A 16,355-nucleotide genomic window follows, 5' to 3' on the forward strand; every position below is an offset into this window, starting at 1 on the left:
AATGAACGACAGAGAAACGACAAAACAACCGACGTTAATATCTGATGTAAGCTTTACTTTCAAATCCTGTTACATTTAGATCTGGCAAGTTGAACATAAAATAATGCCAAATAAAGAAAACAAATACAAAACCAAAAAAGTACAAATGATCTATTTACCAGTTATCGTCACAACCCTGTACAGCCTTAACAATGGAGTAATAAAAAAAAGCTTTGTACAGCACATACCAATCTTTACCGAGTGCCAAAAGATAAGATAGTTGAGCCTTTTTCTAATCATAAAATACAGCCAAACGTAAAGCGAACTGATTGTAGACAGTGCAGTGTGATGCTAACTAAATGCAACCGAGGGAGTTAGTTTTAAACACAATTAAGTGCTGAAGAACTAGAGAGAGGGCAAATGTCATGCATACTCTGAAGTGCTGAAAAGGTAGTCGAGCTTTAAAACAAACAAACAAAAAAAAGGGTCACTGTGCTGCTTACAGTTGGGCAAAATAAAAAACAATAAGTGCTTAAGAATATTGGATTTCAAAAAATAAAAGGATAGAGCCCTGTTGCCTTTTTAAACATTACACTCAAACTAAGGGGAGGGGGGACAAAGAAGTGCAGCCATTCATGATTACACTGTAATAAAAGGCAGACATTTTAAAAAGGTGTCAAGAGTGGATACACTCTTTATCTTTTTTTCATTTTGGACCCTGACAATTAGTTTGACTCATTCTCAGAAGTCTCAGGTGGTTTCCTTCCACCAAGTGGCACTAGAGTATAAAAGATAACGTAGATAGTACAAGGAGAGTGACTGTATATGTGTGTGTGTGTGTGTGTGTTGGAGGGATGCTCCTTTCACTCCAGAGACAGCATGCCAGACATTGACAGAGCAAAAAGGAACAAACAAACAGCAGTGTAAGAGGGGTGGGGGTGGGTGGGAGGAGGGACAATCGAGGCATCGCTCCAGAGCAGGACGTGACGGATTCGATCCTAACATCACATCTTGCCTGCGAGTTACATTTTGGTCTTGACAATCCCGTGTTCTCTCTGTCCAATCAACATTTTTATCTGACATGATTTAAAGTAGAAAAAAAAGCAACAATGATTCATTATAAGAAAACGCATGAGTAAAATAGACAAAAGGAAAATAAAAAAAAACAATCCCTTTACAAATAAGGGATTTTGGCTTGAAGACCACTTACAAACACAAGTGCTCAATCAATAATGGGTAAAGCTTCTTTTCAAAATAAAATGCCTGTACTATGCTGCCCTGTCTCGCAAACATACTTCTTTTTGAGCATTTTACGGATAAATACATATTCTCTTAATCAAAAAGTGCAGCACTGTGCAAAATTGGCTCAACACAATTTAGCCTGGGACCTTTAGTTCCCAGGGAGAGCTTGACCTCTACCGTCTAATTCATGCAATTTTTATTCATTTACGTTCTCCGATTTCACAGAGGCAGACTGTTTTTTTTTTTTGCACTGCTAGAATGTCTACATGTGAAACTAAAGGGGTGTTGATTGAGTCATTTCCAGCAACTACTGTCCACTTCACATTGTAATAACTCGGTGGATTCTAAGTTTGCACTTAAAAATAAAAAGGAAACTTAAAAGGTTTAAGTGCTTTTGGCTTGAAGTGTAACTACATTAAGTGCAATCAAAACTCAAAAAAGTTGACAGGAGGAGGAAGGGGAGGGGGCAAAAAGCAGTACCATGTCTGCCAGCCTAACAGAAGCCAGTGCCATTGAACACAACGCTGTACAAGTGAATGGCTTTGCTTCATCATTGCACCTAACAGGAGCTTTTTTTTTTCTTTTTTCTTCTCACAATGGGTTCTCTATGAATGTTAGTAGAAAATGTTTTATTATGATGTAAAAGGCTCAGTAAAAAAGTAAATATAAAAAAAATGAGACCAAAAAAAAAAACAAAACCCCAAAAGAAAAAGACACAGAAGGCCACCAAACACACTTTAACTTTCCCGTCTTTTCCAGCACAGAAGACGTCCCTGTTCACGCCTGTGTATCGCTTCATTTTTCATGTACATAAACAAAAATACATTCATTCAAGTCATTTTGGAACAGTTTTTTTTTCTTTTTTTTTGTACACAAAAAATTACAAAAAGCTCCAAAAAGCACCATTGAATCGGCCTGTGGTGACCCTGGCTGACCCGGGTGTAGCTCGCTAACCCGGCGCCGGTCACCTCCACAAAACAGTTATCTCATATATCTCTTCTAAGTATAGGTGCGTGATACATAGTTCTGCATATGAAGCTGCACTGATATCCACCTGGTCTCAGGACGAATTAAACGTTTCCACTTTTGTCATGAGTATTTCACCTGTGAGTGCAAATTCACCGGCAACATTTTACATTTACAGTCAAATTTGAATGTAGAATGTTTCTCGTCACGATAGGTCAGATTGAAGATTTTCTTTATGTACATTATCACAGCTTATCTTCAGTTTTGTGAGCTTACAAAAAAAAGAAGGGAAAAAAGGAAAAACTATTAAAATTTTGCTAACAACCCTTTTAAATGAGATTTATCCCGAGACAGAGGCGATATCAGGCGACAGCTATGCATAATATGGTTTCACCATTATACAAAAAAACCAACGGAAATCAAAAAGATGGGAAGGGGAAGGGCTACAAAACTATGTACAAGACTGATAAATAAGTAAGTGCGTGGTTTGAGGCGTTGCTTTGGAAACGTGCCTTTTCCAATGAAAAGCGTTCCGTTTCATTGGTTCTGTCCACGTTGCACCGCTAACACTTCAGGATATCTCGAATTTAGCTTCCTAATGACGTCAAAGCTAGTTGAAACACAGAAACAGGGCATGCTATTTCGATGCATAATAGCGAGAGACAAAAATGCACTAAAATATAGCACTTGCAAGTTTTTGTTTCGTCTTTTTCAACTTTTTTATCTCGTCAAACGAACTAAAGAAAAAATATCTATAAAACTGAGATACGTTAGTTTCCTCAGATAATGCAACTGGGTCCAGGTCATTCAGACATTTAAAAACGGAACAAAAAAAAAAGATAATAGAGAGTAGTAGTTGAAGTAGTAATAATTCAATCGATAGAACTGATAAGAAAAGCAGCTTTTTGATATAAATGCATTTTTAGCATGTACAGCCTTTTTCTCTTATAAATGTTTTTTTTTTCTTCAATATGTTTGTCTGGTCCAGCTTATTTTGCTGGTCTGATTGGAAAAGACGTTGCTCCCACTGCAGTGGTCAAGTGTCATTCACACCACCGTCCGAGGAGTAGGGAGTGGGGAGTGGGGGGGGGGGGGGTGGGGCGCAAGGAGAGGAGGTTGTTAGGTGAGGTCAAACAGTCTTGGCCCTCTCCATCAGTCCCAGATAGGCCAGAAAGGAGTGTTTGTGGGAGGTGGGTGAGGGTGGAGAGCGGGAGGGGGACGCCGAGTTGGAGGAGAAGAGGAGAGGAGATGTGGCGGGCCGCCATCTGGAGTGGAGGTGCGAGTGGAATGTGAAGCGGCTGTTGTGGGTGAACAGGGTGGTGAGGGGGATCAGGTGCGCCCGGTCGCAGTTCTTGTACTGCTCGAACACGTGGCGGGAGGAGGGGAGGAAGAGGGAGGGGCTGCTGCTGCCGCCGCCGCCGCCGGGGTTTCTGGTGGCGTTGTTGCCGTTAGTGCTGACCAAGCAGTGCAGAGGGCCGGCGGCGTCCAGCTGGTGGGACTTGCCCAATGTGAGCGACAGGGCAACGGACTGGAGCGCCTGAGACGCTGTTAGACTCATGAGAGGGCTGTTACTCCCACTCCCCCCACTGCTTCCTCCTCCTCCGCCGAACAGGAAGTTCTCCTGGCTCTTCCGCAACGACGAGCCCCCCGGTGATGTTCCCTGGAGTGCCTCCTCTTCTCCTGCCTCCTCATCGTCCTCCTCTTCTTCTCCTCCTCCTCCAAAGCCTCCGCCCAGTGCACCCGCTCCTCCACTCTGGTGTTTCTTGAGGTGGCGGCTGAAAACGAAGGGGTGTGTGGTGGTGAAAGGGCACTCTTGGCAGCCGAAAGTCTGGCGCGGTGCGTGCTTCAGCTTCTTGTGCAGGTTGAGGTTGTCCTTGCGCTTGCAGCTATAAGAGCAGCGGTCGCAGTGGAAGGGCCGCTCGCCCGTGTGCACGCGCACATGCTCGATCAGCTTATTGGCCGTCTTGGACAAGTAGCCACACTGCTCACACTTGTAGTGGTTGCCCAGGCGGTGCCCGCGCATGTGGGCCTCCAATGAGGCCTGGTCGGGCCACAGTCCCTGGCAGATGCGGCAGCGGTACTCCATCTTACAGTGCGTCTTAAGGTGGCACTCCATGGCCGCTGGACGATTGGTGGAGTAGATGCAGAAAGGGCACCTGGGTAATGCAGCACAGGGGAAGCAGGGAGGGGGGACACGACACACAAAAGCAAAAGACAGTTGAAGAGGTACATTCAAGACCACATGACACACCTTTAAATTGAATAACACAAAATGATGAAGAGGAGGACAGGTAAAAGGAAAAAGTGTGTGTCGTGCAGTTCTGTGTGCTCATGGTGGTATGTGTGGCAGTTTAATGATGGGAGAATTGTGGTGATCAGGTATGTGTGTGTGTGTGTGAGGAGGAGGAGGAGGAGGAGGAGGAGGAGGAGAAGGTTGGGGTGTGTGACAGGCTGGAGAAAAGATTGGAGCAGTAGGACATGAAGGGAAATGAAGGAATGGAGTGGCACTTACATTTAAATAGCACCTTTCATCTGCTCTGGGCCCCAAAGCGCTTCACAAACCCTGCAGAACAGAATCACCTCAGAAAAACCTCGAAATGGTCAAGGCCCTCTCTCCCTTTCTACACACTCCTACAAATCTAGAAACACTTCACATTGCTCAAGTGTATACACGTGTACACACACTGGTCTAGAAAAAAAAAAAAAACATCTTTATCTGGACCATGGGGGTCAGAAAGTGTGGGCAATAGGAGTTTATCTAAAAACAAGTTTGCCCTGAAGGTCCATTAACTCATTTGACTCCTGTTAAGACTGAATCCTGCCTGCTTTTGCAAATAAATAGAAATGTGGTTTACATAAATTAGGAGACTGTGTAAATCTTGAAGAACTGAAAATATAACCCACATGTGCAGATATAAACAGAACAGCAATGATGTTGAGTTGAGTCGAACTATAAAAAAAAATAAAAAAAATCAAGAGCTCAGTCCTTCCATCTATTTTTCCTCCCTTGAATAAAAAAGAAAAAAAAAAGAAAAAAGTTTCTTTCCCTTTTCAATGCTAGATTCAAGAAATCTGGCTTCGAAAACATTAACACCAGACACAAGAAACATTTAAAAACTCCTTCACATGTATTCACTCACACGCTACAAATGCAAATGCTCGAGTTGGTGACTCGAGATGCCGTGTGACGATTTTTGATCTATTGGGAGGGGGCTTCTTGTGTGTTTGCCGTCATCCTCGGGATACGTCTACAGTATAAAAGTCCGTGTGACTGTGTTCGCAGCTTCCTTAGTTTACATTTAGATATTTTGTCAATGTTAAGAACTAACTCCTCTGAAAGCTGCACAGCAAAAAAAAAGATGTAGAACACAGATCTTTATGACAAGATGAGGCGGTAATCATAATGATACTCGATGGTTCTGCACATGCACAGACGTTATGAGAACTGAAGAAACAAAAAAAAATGGCTTGTGTTACTTGAAATGAATTAATATTTAGAGTTTAAATATATGTTGTTGTTTTTTTTAAGCCTACCCTAAAAGTGAATGTGTGTGAAAATACATTATTAGGATTAGACTAAATTCAGACACTAACGCCGTCAGTGTGTGTGTGGATGCTCGAGATCAACAGATGGGCTTTATGTTAGCTTGACAGGCCTGAAATGGGACATAAACGTGTCACAGTACAACAAAGGCTCCTATGGGACTGGAGGATGGAGATGGAGAGGGAAGCATGTGAGGAGACTAGCGCTACATTAACAGCCAGTATTAGAAAAAAAAACTAGGCTGTTAGGGACATGTTAAAATAAAAAAAAACTATATCCAATATGTGTGTGCACGAGTTTTTGGAATGCAAACTACAGTGTGAGATATGTTTTGGTTTGTATTTTAAAGTTCATTCCACAAAATGCATGCTGAGTATCAGATGTATGTACGCTTTGAAAGCATGCATTAGTTTTGTTTTATACACATTAGGATCGACTTGTGTGTGTGTGCGTGTGGATCTAAATGATTATATTCTAGGGGTGTGCCAGCAAATGTTATATAACACACAGTTCAGTATACCGAATGTCTGTTTTTCGGGGAGGAGAAAAGTAGCTTCCTGGAACGCAGGTTTCATCACATATTCTTCTTTGGCATGGCTGTTAGCTGTGGGCAGTGGAACAACAGACCCTGAGGCGAAGCCCATTTCCATCTCCTTTCCACTCTCCCTTCTGTTCAAAGCAGCCACTGCAGACCCAGAGTACACTGTCTAATAAGTTATACTTGCCAAGCGAGGCTGTCGAGCAAAACTACAGCTTGTATCATTTCATTTGCTGGCTGCAGATAATGAACATTAAAGTGAGGGTAACTGATTAAGGACACATGGTTGGAATAATCTTCAAATAAGAGTATGAATCTGTGTTTCTGTCTTGTTAATACAAGTTTACAGGTGTCATCTGTATGGCCGCTACAATCAGCTCTTATTAAAAAAAAAGAACCTCGATAATGTCAGCCAGCCTCATTTCTATGAAATTATCCATCATTCTGCATCACTGGAGTTAATTCACATCCATCATTTTATGCATGAAATAACTGACATCACTGTGAGATGCATGAAAACAATTTTATCCAAATGTAGCCAAATTTTAAAAGATGCCGTAAACAGCACACCCCTAGTAGTGCTCTATGGATGTGTGTATAGTGTGCATGTGTTTATGTGTGCAGTGAATTTAAAAAGGGTGAGGAGGGGGGAGGGTGAGGGAGGGGAAGGACGGGCGGAGTTAGGAACCTCTGTCTGTACTTGCTTTCCTTACTTGAGCCCTCCGGAGGGGACGGTGTGGCACTTCTTGTGCTCCAGCAGCTGCTCGGGCGTCTTGAGGAACTTGTGGCAGACGTCGCACTCAAACATTCGCGTGATGAGGTGGATCTGGAGGTGCCGCTCGTACATGCTACGCGTCTTGCACACAAAATTGCAGAAGACACACTCGAAGCCTGCAGAAGAAGGAAAGAGGGAGAGGGTGAGTTAAGACTTTGTCGTCAAATTATTTGAAATCGGAGAATTTGTGCTCTTCAGACTTAACGTGACTGAAATCTGAGACAGTGACAAAGGGAGTTCAGACGGAAGGAAAAGCCCACTTACATAAATAGTGTATAAGCAAGATTCCCAGCTATACTCAAACTCAAAAACAATGGATCCTACACTTCCCATCATGCAATCATCAAGAAAAATCGACATCTTCTGGGCTGACTCTTTAAAGCTAGAAAACATGATACATCTGTCTCACAGGGCAAGTAGCACTCCTCATGACTTGTAAAATGATCTTTAAAACTGTAAAACTGGCAGTGTGTTAAGTTCCTTAAGAAACAAAACAGCCTGGATTAGGCCACATATGAACACAATTAAGTGAATGAAGTCAACATCTAATTTCCTCAGAAATTGTGTGTCATGTTCTGCAGCCTCTCTGGACTGATGTGTGTATTTCTGAATGATAAAAGTACTAAAGAATGATCCCATGTCTTCTCCCACCAAATGTGAGCAGCTTTCTGACCAAAGAACAAGTGTTAAGTCCAAGAGATGAGGGTAATTTTACTTTAGGTGTGCTTTATAGCTTTAGAGGCCTTGAAAACAGATTCTCTAAATCATCTTTTTACTATGAAGGATGAACACGCAATGTGACAAAGTGAGAGACAGTTTCACATTTGAGATTTCTTCCATTTTTCTGTTTTTCAGCGGGTGGGGCCATTTGGAACTAGGTGATGTCGCACCAATCAGCGTTTCGCAATATTTTAAATGCTTCAGACTTTAAGTTTTCATGGGCTTTAAAATGACGAAGTGTGTCTGGTTATAATAGCTCCCAGATTCCTTGCCTTTGTCGGACTTGTCCTCAGTTCCTGATCCCGAGTGGCTTCCAGAGCTGGACTGGCTGCCTGCGGAGGAGGGCGGGGCGAGGAGGCCCCTGAGTTCTTCGTTACCGTGGGTGAGATCTCCGCCCTCTGAGCTGTTGAGTGAATCGCTGAGGGCCGAGAGAGACGACGAGGTGCTCTTGGTCTCGCTGAGGGGACTCCTTGAGTTCAGACCTGGACACAAGAGGACGGATGACGGAAAGTAAGAAATCATTGTCAGTGCTGAAGAAAAATGGCGCCGTATCAAGTGAAAACCTGCATTTTTCATGCCGAAAAATCATTTCGGCGAAGCCCGTCGTTATGTTCATGCATACACACGCTGACATACACACAGACAGAATACAAGCAGGCAGCCTTGACAGTCCTGCTGCCAGTCAAATCAAGATGCAGTGTGTTTTTATTGATCCCCTTCTCTAAGTCTGCAATTCACTGGGAAGAGAGAGAGAGGGAATTAGAAGAGGAGGGGGGCGAGACGGAGGGAGGAGGGGTGAGGAGCGTGGGTCATGGCCGAAGGAGCTAAGATGGCGGGAGCATCTCAGGGCACAGCTCAACAAAGGGCATTCACTCAGGAGGGAGTGAAAGGAGAGAGAAAAGGCTGCACGGATCCTGAAATGGTTGACCTATCTTTTTAATACAGAACACACACAGAAGAGACGGCGTCTAAAACATGCAGTGAAGTGCACATGCGGCGCACACACACACGGAAATATGCAGTAAGAGAAGATGTGATTAATTGCCTTCAATCAAACCTAAATACACCAGGGTCGTTCAGTGTAGCTTTTTGAATACTGAATTGAACCAGCTTGAGGAAGCTTTTATCTTCTCTGCTGCAGTGTTTAACATACACGCTCCTTCTCTTACAATATCCAAAAAGGCTAATGCTGTAAAATGCAAGCAAAAAAAAAAGATGCTCTCTGAGCCAGTGGGCCTCAACCTTGAAAACACACTTCAACTAAAAAAGTATAACAAAATACTTTCATGAAATAAAGAAGAGTATCAAAGAATACTGTCACATTGACCACCTTCCCCCCTATGGAGTATAGCACCCAACCAACTCTTTACCCGTGTGGAGTCCAGTCTTCACAGGGGTTCAGCTTAAACTATGACGCCTGCTGAGCACAGCCATCTCCTGCCTGGACGTGTCTACACAGTTGACTAGACAAAAAGTCTGTCAGGATCTGCCCGACCCCCCGAAGGTTAGAGGCTTTAACAAACCGGGCTGGACTTTGACTAATTATTAAAATCTCCACATATAGAAGGTGGAACATGTGAGCTTACTACGGGCCACTGTACATTTGCGTGTTTTTGTTGGTGGTGTCCATCTTGTGCGAGACTGAGATAAATGCCAAGCCGGGCTGAGAGACATAAAAGATGGCCACAGTGGCATCGTAAACCCAGCTCGTCTCCGAAGGACCCAAGGCCTATTGATTTTTTTCCCCACAGGCACGATAAGGGCCAACCTTCTCAGATAAACAAGGCCACTGTGGCCTCTGAAAGACCCCTCAGCTGTCTAGGCCAGACAATCCCACCCACCCACACATAAGCACAACAAGCACACAGGCATACACCGAGGAGCAGTGGAAGAGCAAGACGTCAGCAATAAACTGGACAAAGCTGTTTTAGACAAAAACACTCATATCGACCATCAGGGGTTCACACCAGCAGCTTTAAAAGTCCAGAGGAGGTCGGCGGGAGGAGGCTTGTGTGTGAAACCCAATTTTACTGCATGTCTCTCTGTGCACGCCAAAATGATACAGGACTGTGTTTATGACGCGTTAATTACTGTTATATTAGGATGTACAGGGTGTTTGTTGTGTTGGTTCTCTTCTGTACAAACCCTAAAACGGAAGAACCATCTGTCAATTAGTCGATCATTTAATGTTTCAAAATAATCAGCAGATTAATCGATAATAATAATAAGCTGCAGTTCTAAGAGTACAAAACAGCTTTAATACGAGGGCGTTTAAATACACGTACAGGTTAATCGTGGAGGTACGATCAACTTATCGTGACAAACTGAAGTAACTATGTGTATAAAAACACTCCACTTCTTAAAGCCCTGCAAAAAAAAAAGAAAAAAAAAAAAGCTAGAAGTCAGCTCTTTAACCTCTGCCGTTGTTTAAATTTAAACCCCCATGTGTTGGAGTGCAGAGCCAAAACAATAGAAAATGTGTCACTGTCCAAGTACTGCACTGTATTTCTATTCTGAGCTGTGAACAAGAGCCACAATGTGTAAGCTACCACCCACTCTAACATGTGAGAGTAATTTTGAAAATAACTCCATAAATCATCTTTTTCTAGGGGTTGAATCATGTACTCCGCTACTATCCAGTACATGTTTGAGAACCTCGCCATGACCAGCGGCAACAGAGACGTTACCAGAGAGCCGAGACGATTAATCGAATAAAAGAAAAGTCGAACAAAGCAACTATTTAGAAAATCGGTTAATCGTTTAAGTCATTTTTTAATCAAAAAAGCCAAATTATAGTGTCCGCTTCTCATCTGGGATGATTGGCTGCTTCTCTGTGGGTTATATAATACTAGTAAATTACATATGTTAATGTTTTGGACGCTTGGTTTGCAATTTGAAGAAAGATTTTCTGGCACGTTATAGACTTGATACAGAATACAACAATACAGATAATATTAGTTGCAACCCTACATTATACCCAGAGGTATCATGCTTAATGCAGTCGGATCATCATGGACTCGGTTACCTGCATGTCCAGTACTAATGTGGTTCTTCATGTCGTTTTCCTCCATGCAGACGTAGTCACAGACGCTGCAGCAGAGTGAGAACATCCACTGCTCCTTGTCCACATGGAGCGACATGTGGCTGACAAACTGGGCGTTCAGCTCCGTCTGGAAATCACACACATGGCAGCTGGACAGAGAACAGAGAGGAAAAGGAAGGAAGATGGCAAGAATAACAGGGAGGAGACGGCCAGCGTTAGTGTTGTATTATGCCCACATAGACTGCTCACTGATACAGTGCGGACGCATTTTCTCTTAATCTGGTTAAAAATGAATAAAAATACAATATTCACACGCTGCAGACATGGTTACTCTTTTCAGATCATGAGCCACATAAAATGATTTAATAATAGTAAAACATTTTGTTTCCTGCTGAGAATTTGATGAGAAGATCAAGAAGATGAAGCTACTGCCAGGAAACGCTTACCTTAGCATAAAGACTGTCTAATATTCATTGACCAACACGTCTAAAACACATTAGGGAGTATAGCTGCCACACAATCACCACATCTGAACAAGAAATAGTTAAATCTTTACAGGGGGGTTACTGATATATATTGATATGAGGTTATTGATAATGTTATTTTTGAAAACCCCCCAAAAATAAAACCAAATCTAACATGTTTAGTGACCTTTATCGATGCTGGTAGGTGGATTTTTTTGTCTACCTTTAGACAGAGCCAGGCTAGCTGTTTCCACCTACTTCCAGTCTTTATGCTAAGCTAAGCTAGCCATCTCCTGGCTGTAGCCTCATACATCCTCTTAAGGAAGATACGAGTGTGGTAGTGTTGTCATCTTGACACTTTTCCAACAAGTGAGAAAGCATAACTTTCAGATAAATGAATCACAAAAATAGAGGCGGGACATTAAATCGATGACTATATTAGGATATATTTGGGATCTAGCAGCAGATACAGCGCAGAGACATCCTAACAAGAGTTTTTTTGGTCTGTTATTAGTACCTGTAGTAGTAGGGGCAGTTCTTGCGCTCGGCAGAGTCAGCTGTAACAGCACTGACGATCTGCTCAGCGTCTGTGTTGACCAGCTTGACAGAGTGGATGGTCAGGTGCTGATTGAGGTTAGCCCTGCACTTGGCTGCGTAAGGACACAGGTGACACTTGTACTTCCTCTCTTCTGCAACGAAATACACACATACACACACACAAGACCTCGGTTAATGCAAACATCAACTCAGATGATATTTCATGAAGTTGCGCTCAGCTTTCGAAACCATTAAAGCGAGTTTAAACTTAATTACTCAATGCCTAACACCGCTTCACCTTTGTCTGACCCCAAATGTAACTCTGATCTTGGGCAGAGGAAGAAAAAAATAAATAAAATCAAACTTTCAGGGAACTTAAATATTCCAGTTGAAGCCAAAAGATGATGAAATTAGAAGCATGTACAGACATAACTTCACTTGATTTGTGAGCACTGGAAAACCAAATTAAAAATCAAAACACAAAAAGACAATCATTCCATTTATCCCAAAAACAAACCAACACAACAACACAACATCGTCTCCCTCTAGCTCCCCCTCAAACACACACACACACACACGCTCACACACACCATTTGCCCCAAGGACATGAAGCCAGGCAACCTTTATGTCGCCGGGGAAACCAAAAAGACCATCACACTGACATATGCCCCTGCTTCTGCTCTCTGTGGTGTGGCCAAGCTGTTCACAGCCAACACTCTCAGATGGCGTGTGTGTGTGTCGTGTAGTGTGTGCACGCAAAATGTGAGAGCATGTCCAATTGTGTGGGGGCATTTTGTACACGAGTCTCCATTTGTGCGCCCAGTGATTTAGTCTGCAATCTCAAGTAGGTTGCATAAATTTCAAATCCAGCGTTAATTTGCTTTAAATAAAATTGTTTATGCAGGATATTCTTTCTTTTTTCCCCCCGCCTAATAAGGGCCGAGAGATGGATTTCCGCAGACCGTGATGGGGTAGAATGGATCAATTTGGAGCAAAGAAGAGGCTAAGTTTGAAAACTCGGTGTAATCGGGACACAGGGGAGTGTATAGCTTCATCCTGAGGAAGTCTCCCGTGTCTGTGAGTGAGGGAGAGAAAATGAAAGAGGGAACCAATCGAGGCTGCATCAGAGTTACTGGTGTATGTGTGTGTGTGTCTGTGTGTGTGTGTGTATACTCTGTGAGGCATCCCTCTTGATGGGTAATTAGACGGGCAGTTTTCCCAGTGAGACTAATCATGGTAGTAATCTCTTTAAAGGAAGGGTAATCTAGTCTAGTAAGCCTTATTTACTTACCGTGTTCCACAACCACAAGCACACACGATCACAAACACAGCAGGTAACATCTATACATTAAGATATGCAAATGTATGGAGTGGTGCGCACATACGCCGACGATGTTATTGTGTTTATTTTACCTGTGTGTAAAGACAGATGTCTCGAAAGAGTCTGCTGTCTGCCGAACACTTTGCCGCAGACAGGACAGGGGAAGAGCTGTTCGTTTAGTTTCCACTGGGCAATCCCGTTTCCCGGCTCGCCATCATCCTTTTCTGAGTCTGGACAATGAATAAAGCAGAAAACCAAACTCATCATTCACCGCTGGCACAATCAGCCACAAAAAGCATTTGCAGGTGGATCAAAGGCTGCGGAGTCACGCAGCCTATAAATCAAATAAAAGTAACTTGAGTTGAACACAGCATTGATGTTGGAAACGTAACCACCAAACCATAACACGCTGCCGCGGTGTGTGCTCATGTCCTGATCCTCTACTTTTTATTCAATAAGAGACAGTTGAGATGTGACAGGAAACAGGTCGGCAGAGGGAATTAATGCAATCAAAGTCACGTTTAAACCAGGTAAAACTGTGATTACAGTCTAGCGCGTGTCTGAACCACCAGGACTCCCGAATGACATCCATCTAAAATGAAATTTAACAACATAAAACAGCTGAAACGATACAATACAGGACTTTGTCTTGCTGCTTCCATTCATGTGTTCTTAAAAGAACATCTACTGAGAGTGTGAGTGATACCACTCTCATGTGTCTGCACTAAATATGAAGCGACAGCCAACAGGAAGTTAGTTAAGTTTAGCACAAAGACTACAAACGAGGGGGAAACAGCATGTCAGCTGAGATACCAGGAAGTGGCTGCGCCTGGCCTAGAAATAGTCTGGCCCCTAATAAAACCTCATCTTGTTGTTTTTTTTGTATGTGTTACTATGTGCACGTACCCCCCACATCTGCTTCTAACCTAAGCATGAATAAGCTCATATGAAGAAAATGAACACACACGCGAAATATAAAACATGTTGTACCCAGCTGTAATAATCTCATACAGTATTCTCTTTCTGTGTCCATGTGCCTTCCCACCTTCCCATCAGTCCTGATTCCTCCTATGCAGGCTGTGTGGTTTTCCATGCTAATCAGCCTGCATGCTACATACTCTGCTTCTTGCCTCCACCCGACTGCACAGACAGGAGGCAGGAGGACGACCAGGGGACGGGGGGAATATGACGCAGACAAGAATTAAAGAGATGACACAGCGAAAGAGACGACACACTCTCGCGTGGCATTTTACAACAAGTGGGGGGAAAAATAAAAATAAAAAATCCAATTAAGGTTAATGAACGTTTCATACAGAAAAGTATAAATTGACATTTGGCTGCTTTAAATTTGGCACCTTAGTACTCTCTGTTGAAATATCACAGCCAAAAAACTCAAAAGGTAAACTAAAAGCTAAACACTGAACATGTGGCATAAATCTATTGCTTTATTTTCCGATAACATTTCCTGACATTTGTAATCATAAAACGTCTAATTCCCTTCAGGTTCACTGAAACAACGGATACAACTGATGGGCTAATTTGCGAACCCACAAGACTGAAACCTGTCTGCTACCATTTGACAGATGCTCCTTGTCTAGCCTGCGGGGTGGATGCAGTGCAAATGCATTCTTAATGTCAACAACAAGCACCAGTCCTTTGCTCTGAAGCCTGCAGCATACACACATATGCCTTCCCGTCCTTAATCAAAGAAATAAGAGTTACTATATTTTTTCAGATGCTTTTATAGAAGATTCGAAGCTTCTGCTTTGAATTAAACCTTACCACATGAAAAGAGAATCATTCACAAGGGTAAAAAAACGTGCTTTTATAAATTTGCTGTTCTATTTCCACAGATGGAGGTGCGATTTTTTTTACTTATTGTCTATATTGTTCAGATAATATGCTACACAGTCTGACCTTGACCAACACATTTATTATCAAGGCATAAGAAAAGAGAAAAGTTTTTTTAATTTTCTATTTCCAGTGTTACTAAGGATGAAAAATGGAAATCGGTGCATGTAAGATTTATAGTTCTGACTCTTTAAATAGCAAAATGTAGTTTATATTCGACTGAAAATAGTGGTAGCTTCTCGAACGCTCCATCCTATTGTTGAGGGTGAAGGATGGAGATGTACAATGAGGAGGCGCAAAGAATGTTTTCTCACATTCAGGGGTAGGTATTATGTTAACTCGGTGTTAAAGAGCAGATTGCACTGACTCTGGAAAGGGGGTGTGAAACGACATTTTGCTATTGTTGCACTGACTCACAAACCTCGAAGCATTTTTTTTTTCCCCCTCTGTGTCGGTCTTGCATATTCAATCCCCTCTTTGCCCGTTAAACTACTGAATTTATGTTGTGTACCTTCGCTCGCTTGTTTGTTTTTATTTGTGTCACGCCATCCCTCACACATCTTTTTTTGGAAGTGTCAAAGCAAAATACGGCACGATCGGTTTGATTCAAGCGCACAAAAATGTATTGACGTTCATATTTTTACCAAAGAAGAGTGGCTGGTGTAGTTACATATGCAAAGTATCTAAAATATAAACAGTAACATGGTGTGTGTGCCATGAAATGAGTGTTCTGTGTGTGTTGAAGTGGGAAATATGCAAAATATGGCATCAACATACAAAAAAATGAACTAACATTATCAACAGAAGCAAAAACAGCAAGCTAATGGCCTAGCTTCATCCTGTGCTTTCTTTAATACCACTTGTGCCTCGAAAGGTGACAGTGAGTCAGTGTAGCGTTCAGTCTGCCCTCTGTCTAACACGAGGACCGAGGAGTTGAGAACTGCCTGGAGCAGAGGGAAAGAGCTGCTGCTAGCTGCCCTCGCCCTCGCCGGCCTGAGGGAGCTGTAGAGGAGAGACCAGCACCGTGCTGAGGAATAAACACCACGCCTGATTCTGCTCCGGTCCAGAGCCGTTTACCGGCAGGAGGACAGCTCAGATTTGATTTTTAAAACTTTTTGGAATCTGCAGCTGCGATAGTAGATTTTACAATCACATCATATTGAGACATTTATTGCAATTAAATCAGAGTAAAATGTTTATTTTAGGTTACTACCACTGTGACATTAATAAGTGGGTTCATACTTCATTCACTATACATTAAACAATTCGAAGTGTGCCCTGTTTTTTGGAGCACATGACCAGGAATTACAAATGCCTCCTTTAATCAAACATGATCAATTTTATTTGCACTGCATGTCTTGTGTAATCTTGATTC

At 42.6% G+C, this 16,355-nt stretch overlaps 2 protein-coding genes across 2 annotated transcripts in view; one reads left to right on the plus strand and one right to left on the minus strand.

Annotated features, from left to right (window-relative positions):
- mmaa (metabolism of cobalamin associated A) overlaps positions 1-10,968 on the plus strand; it is a 32,715-nt gene extending 21,747 nt beyond the window's left edge. Inside the window, exon 7 of the mRNA XM_027283771.1 lies at positions 10,840-10,968. Coding sequence (XP_027139572.1) covers positions 10,840-10,845 — 6 coding nt within the window. The 3' untranslated portion in view covers positions 10,846-10,968. The remainder of the gene's footprint in view (positions 1-10,839) is intronic.
- Positions 35-16,355, minus strand: part of znf827 (zinc finger protein 827) — a 66,322-nt gene continuing 50,001 nt past the window's right edge. Inside the window, exons 9-14 of the mRNA XM_010729483.3 lie at positions 13,222-13,359; positions 11,789-11,960; positions 10,790-10,956; positions 8,037-8,246; positions 6,983-7,160; positions 35-4,343 (exon numbers count right to left, since the gene is read on the minus strand). Coding sequence (XP_010727785.2) covers positions 3,317-4,343; positions 6,983-7,160; positions 8,037-8,246; positions 10,790-10,956; positions 11,789-11,960; positions 13,222-13,359 — 1,892 coding nt within the window. The 3' untranslated portion in view covers positions 35-3,316. The remainder of the gene's footprint in view (positions 4,344-6,982; positions 7,161-8,036; positions 8,247-10,789; positions 10,957-11,788; positions 11,961-13,221; positions 13,360-16,355) is intronic.

Source organism: Larimichthys crocea, chromosome X (genome assembly GCF_000972845.2).
Source record: "Larimichthys crocea isolate SSNF chromosome X, L_crocea_2.0, whole genome shotgun sequence".
Classification (NCBI taxonomy): domain Eukaryota; kingdom Metazoa; phylum Chordata; class Actinopteri; family Sciaenidae; genus Larimichthys; species Larimichthys crocea.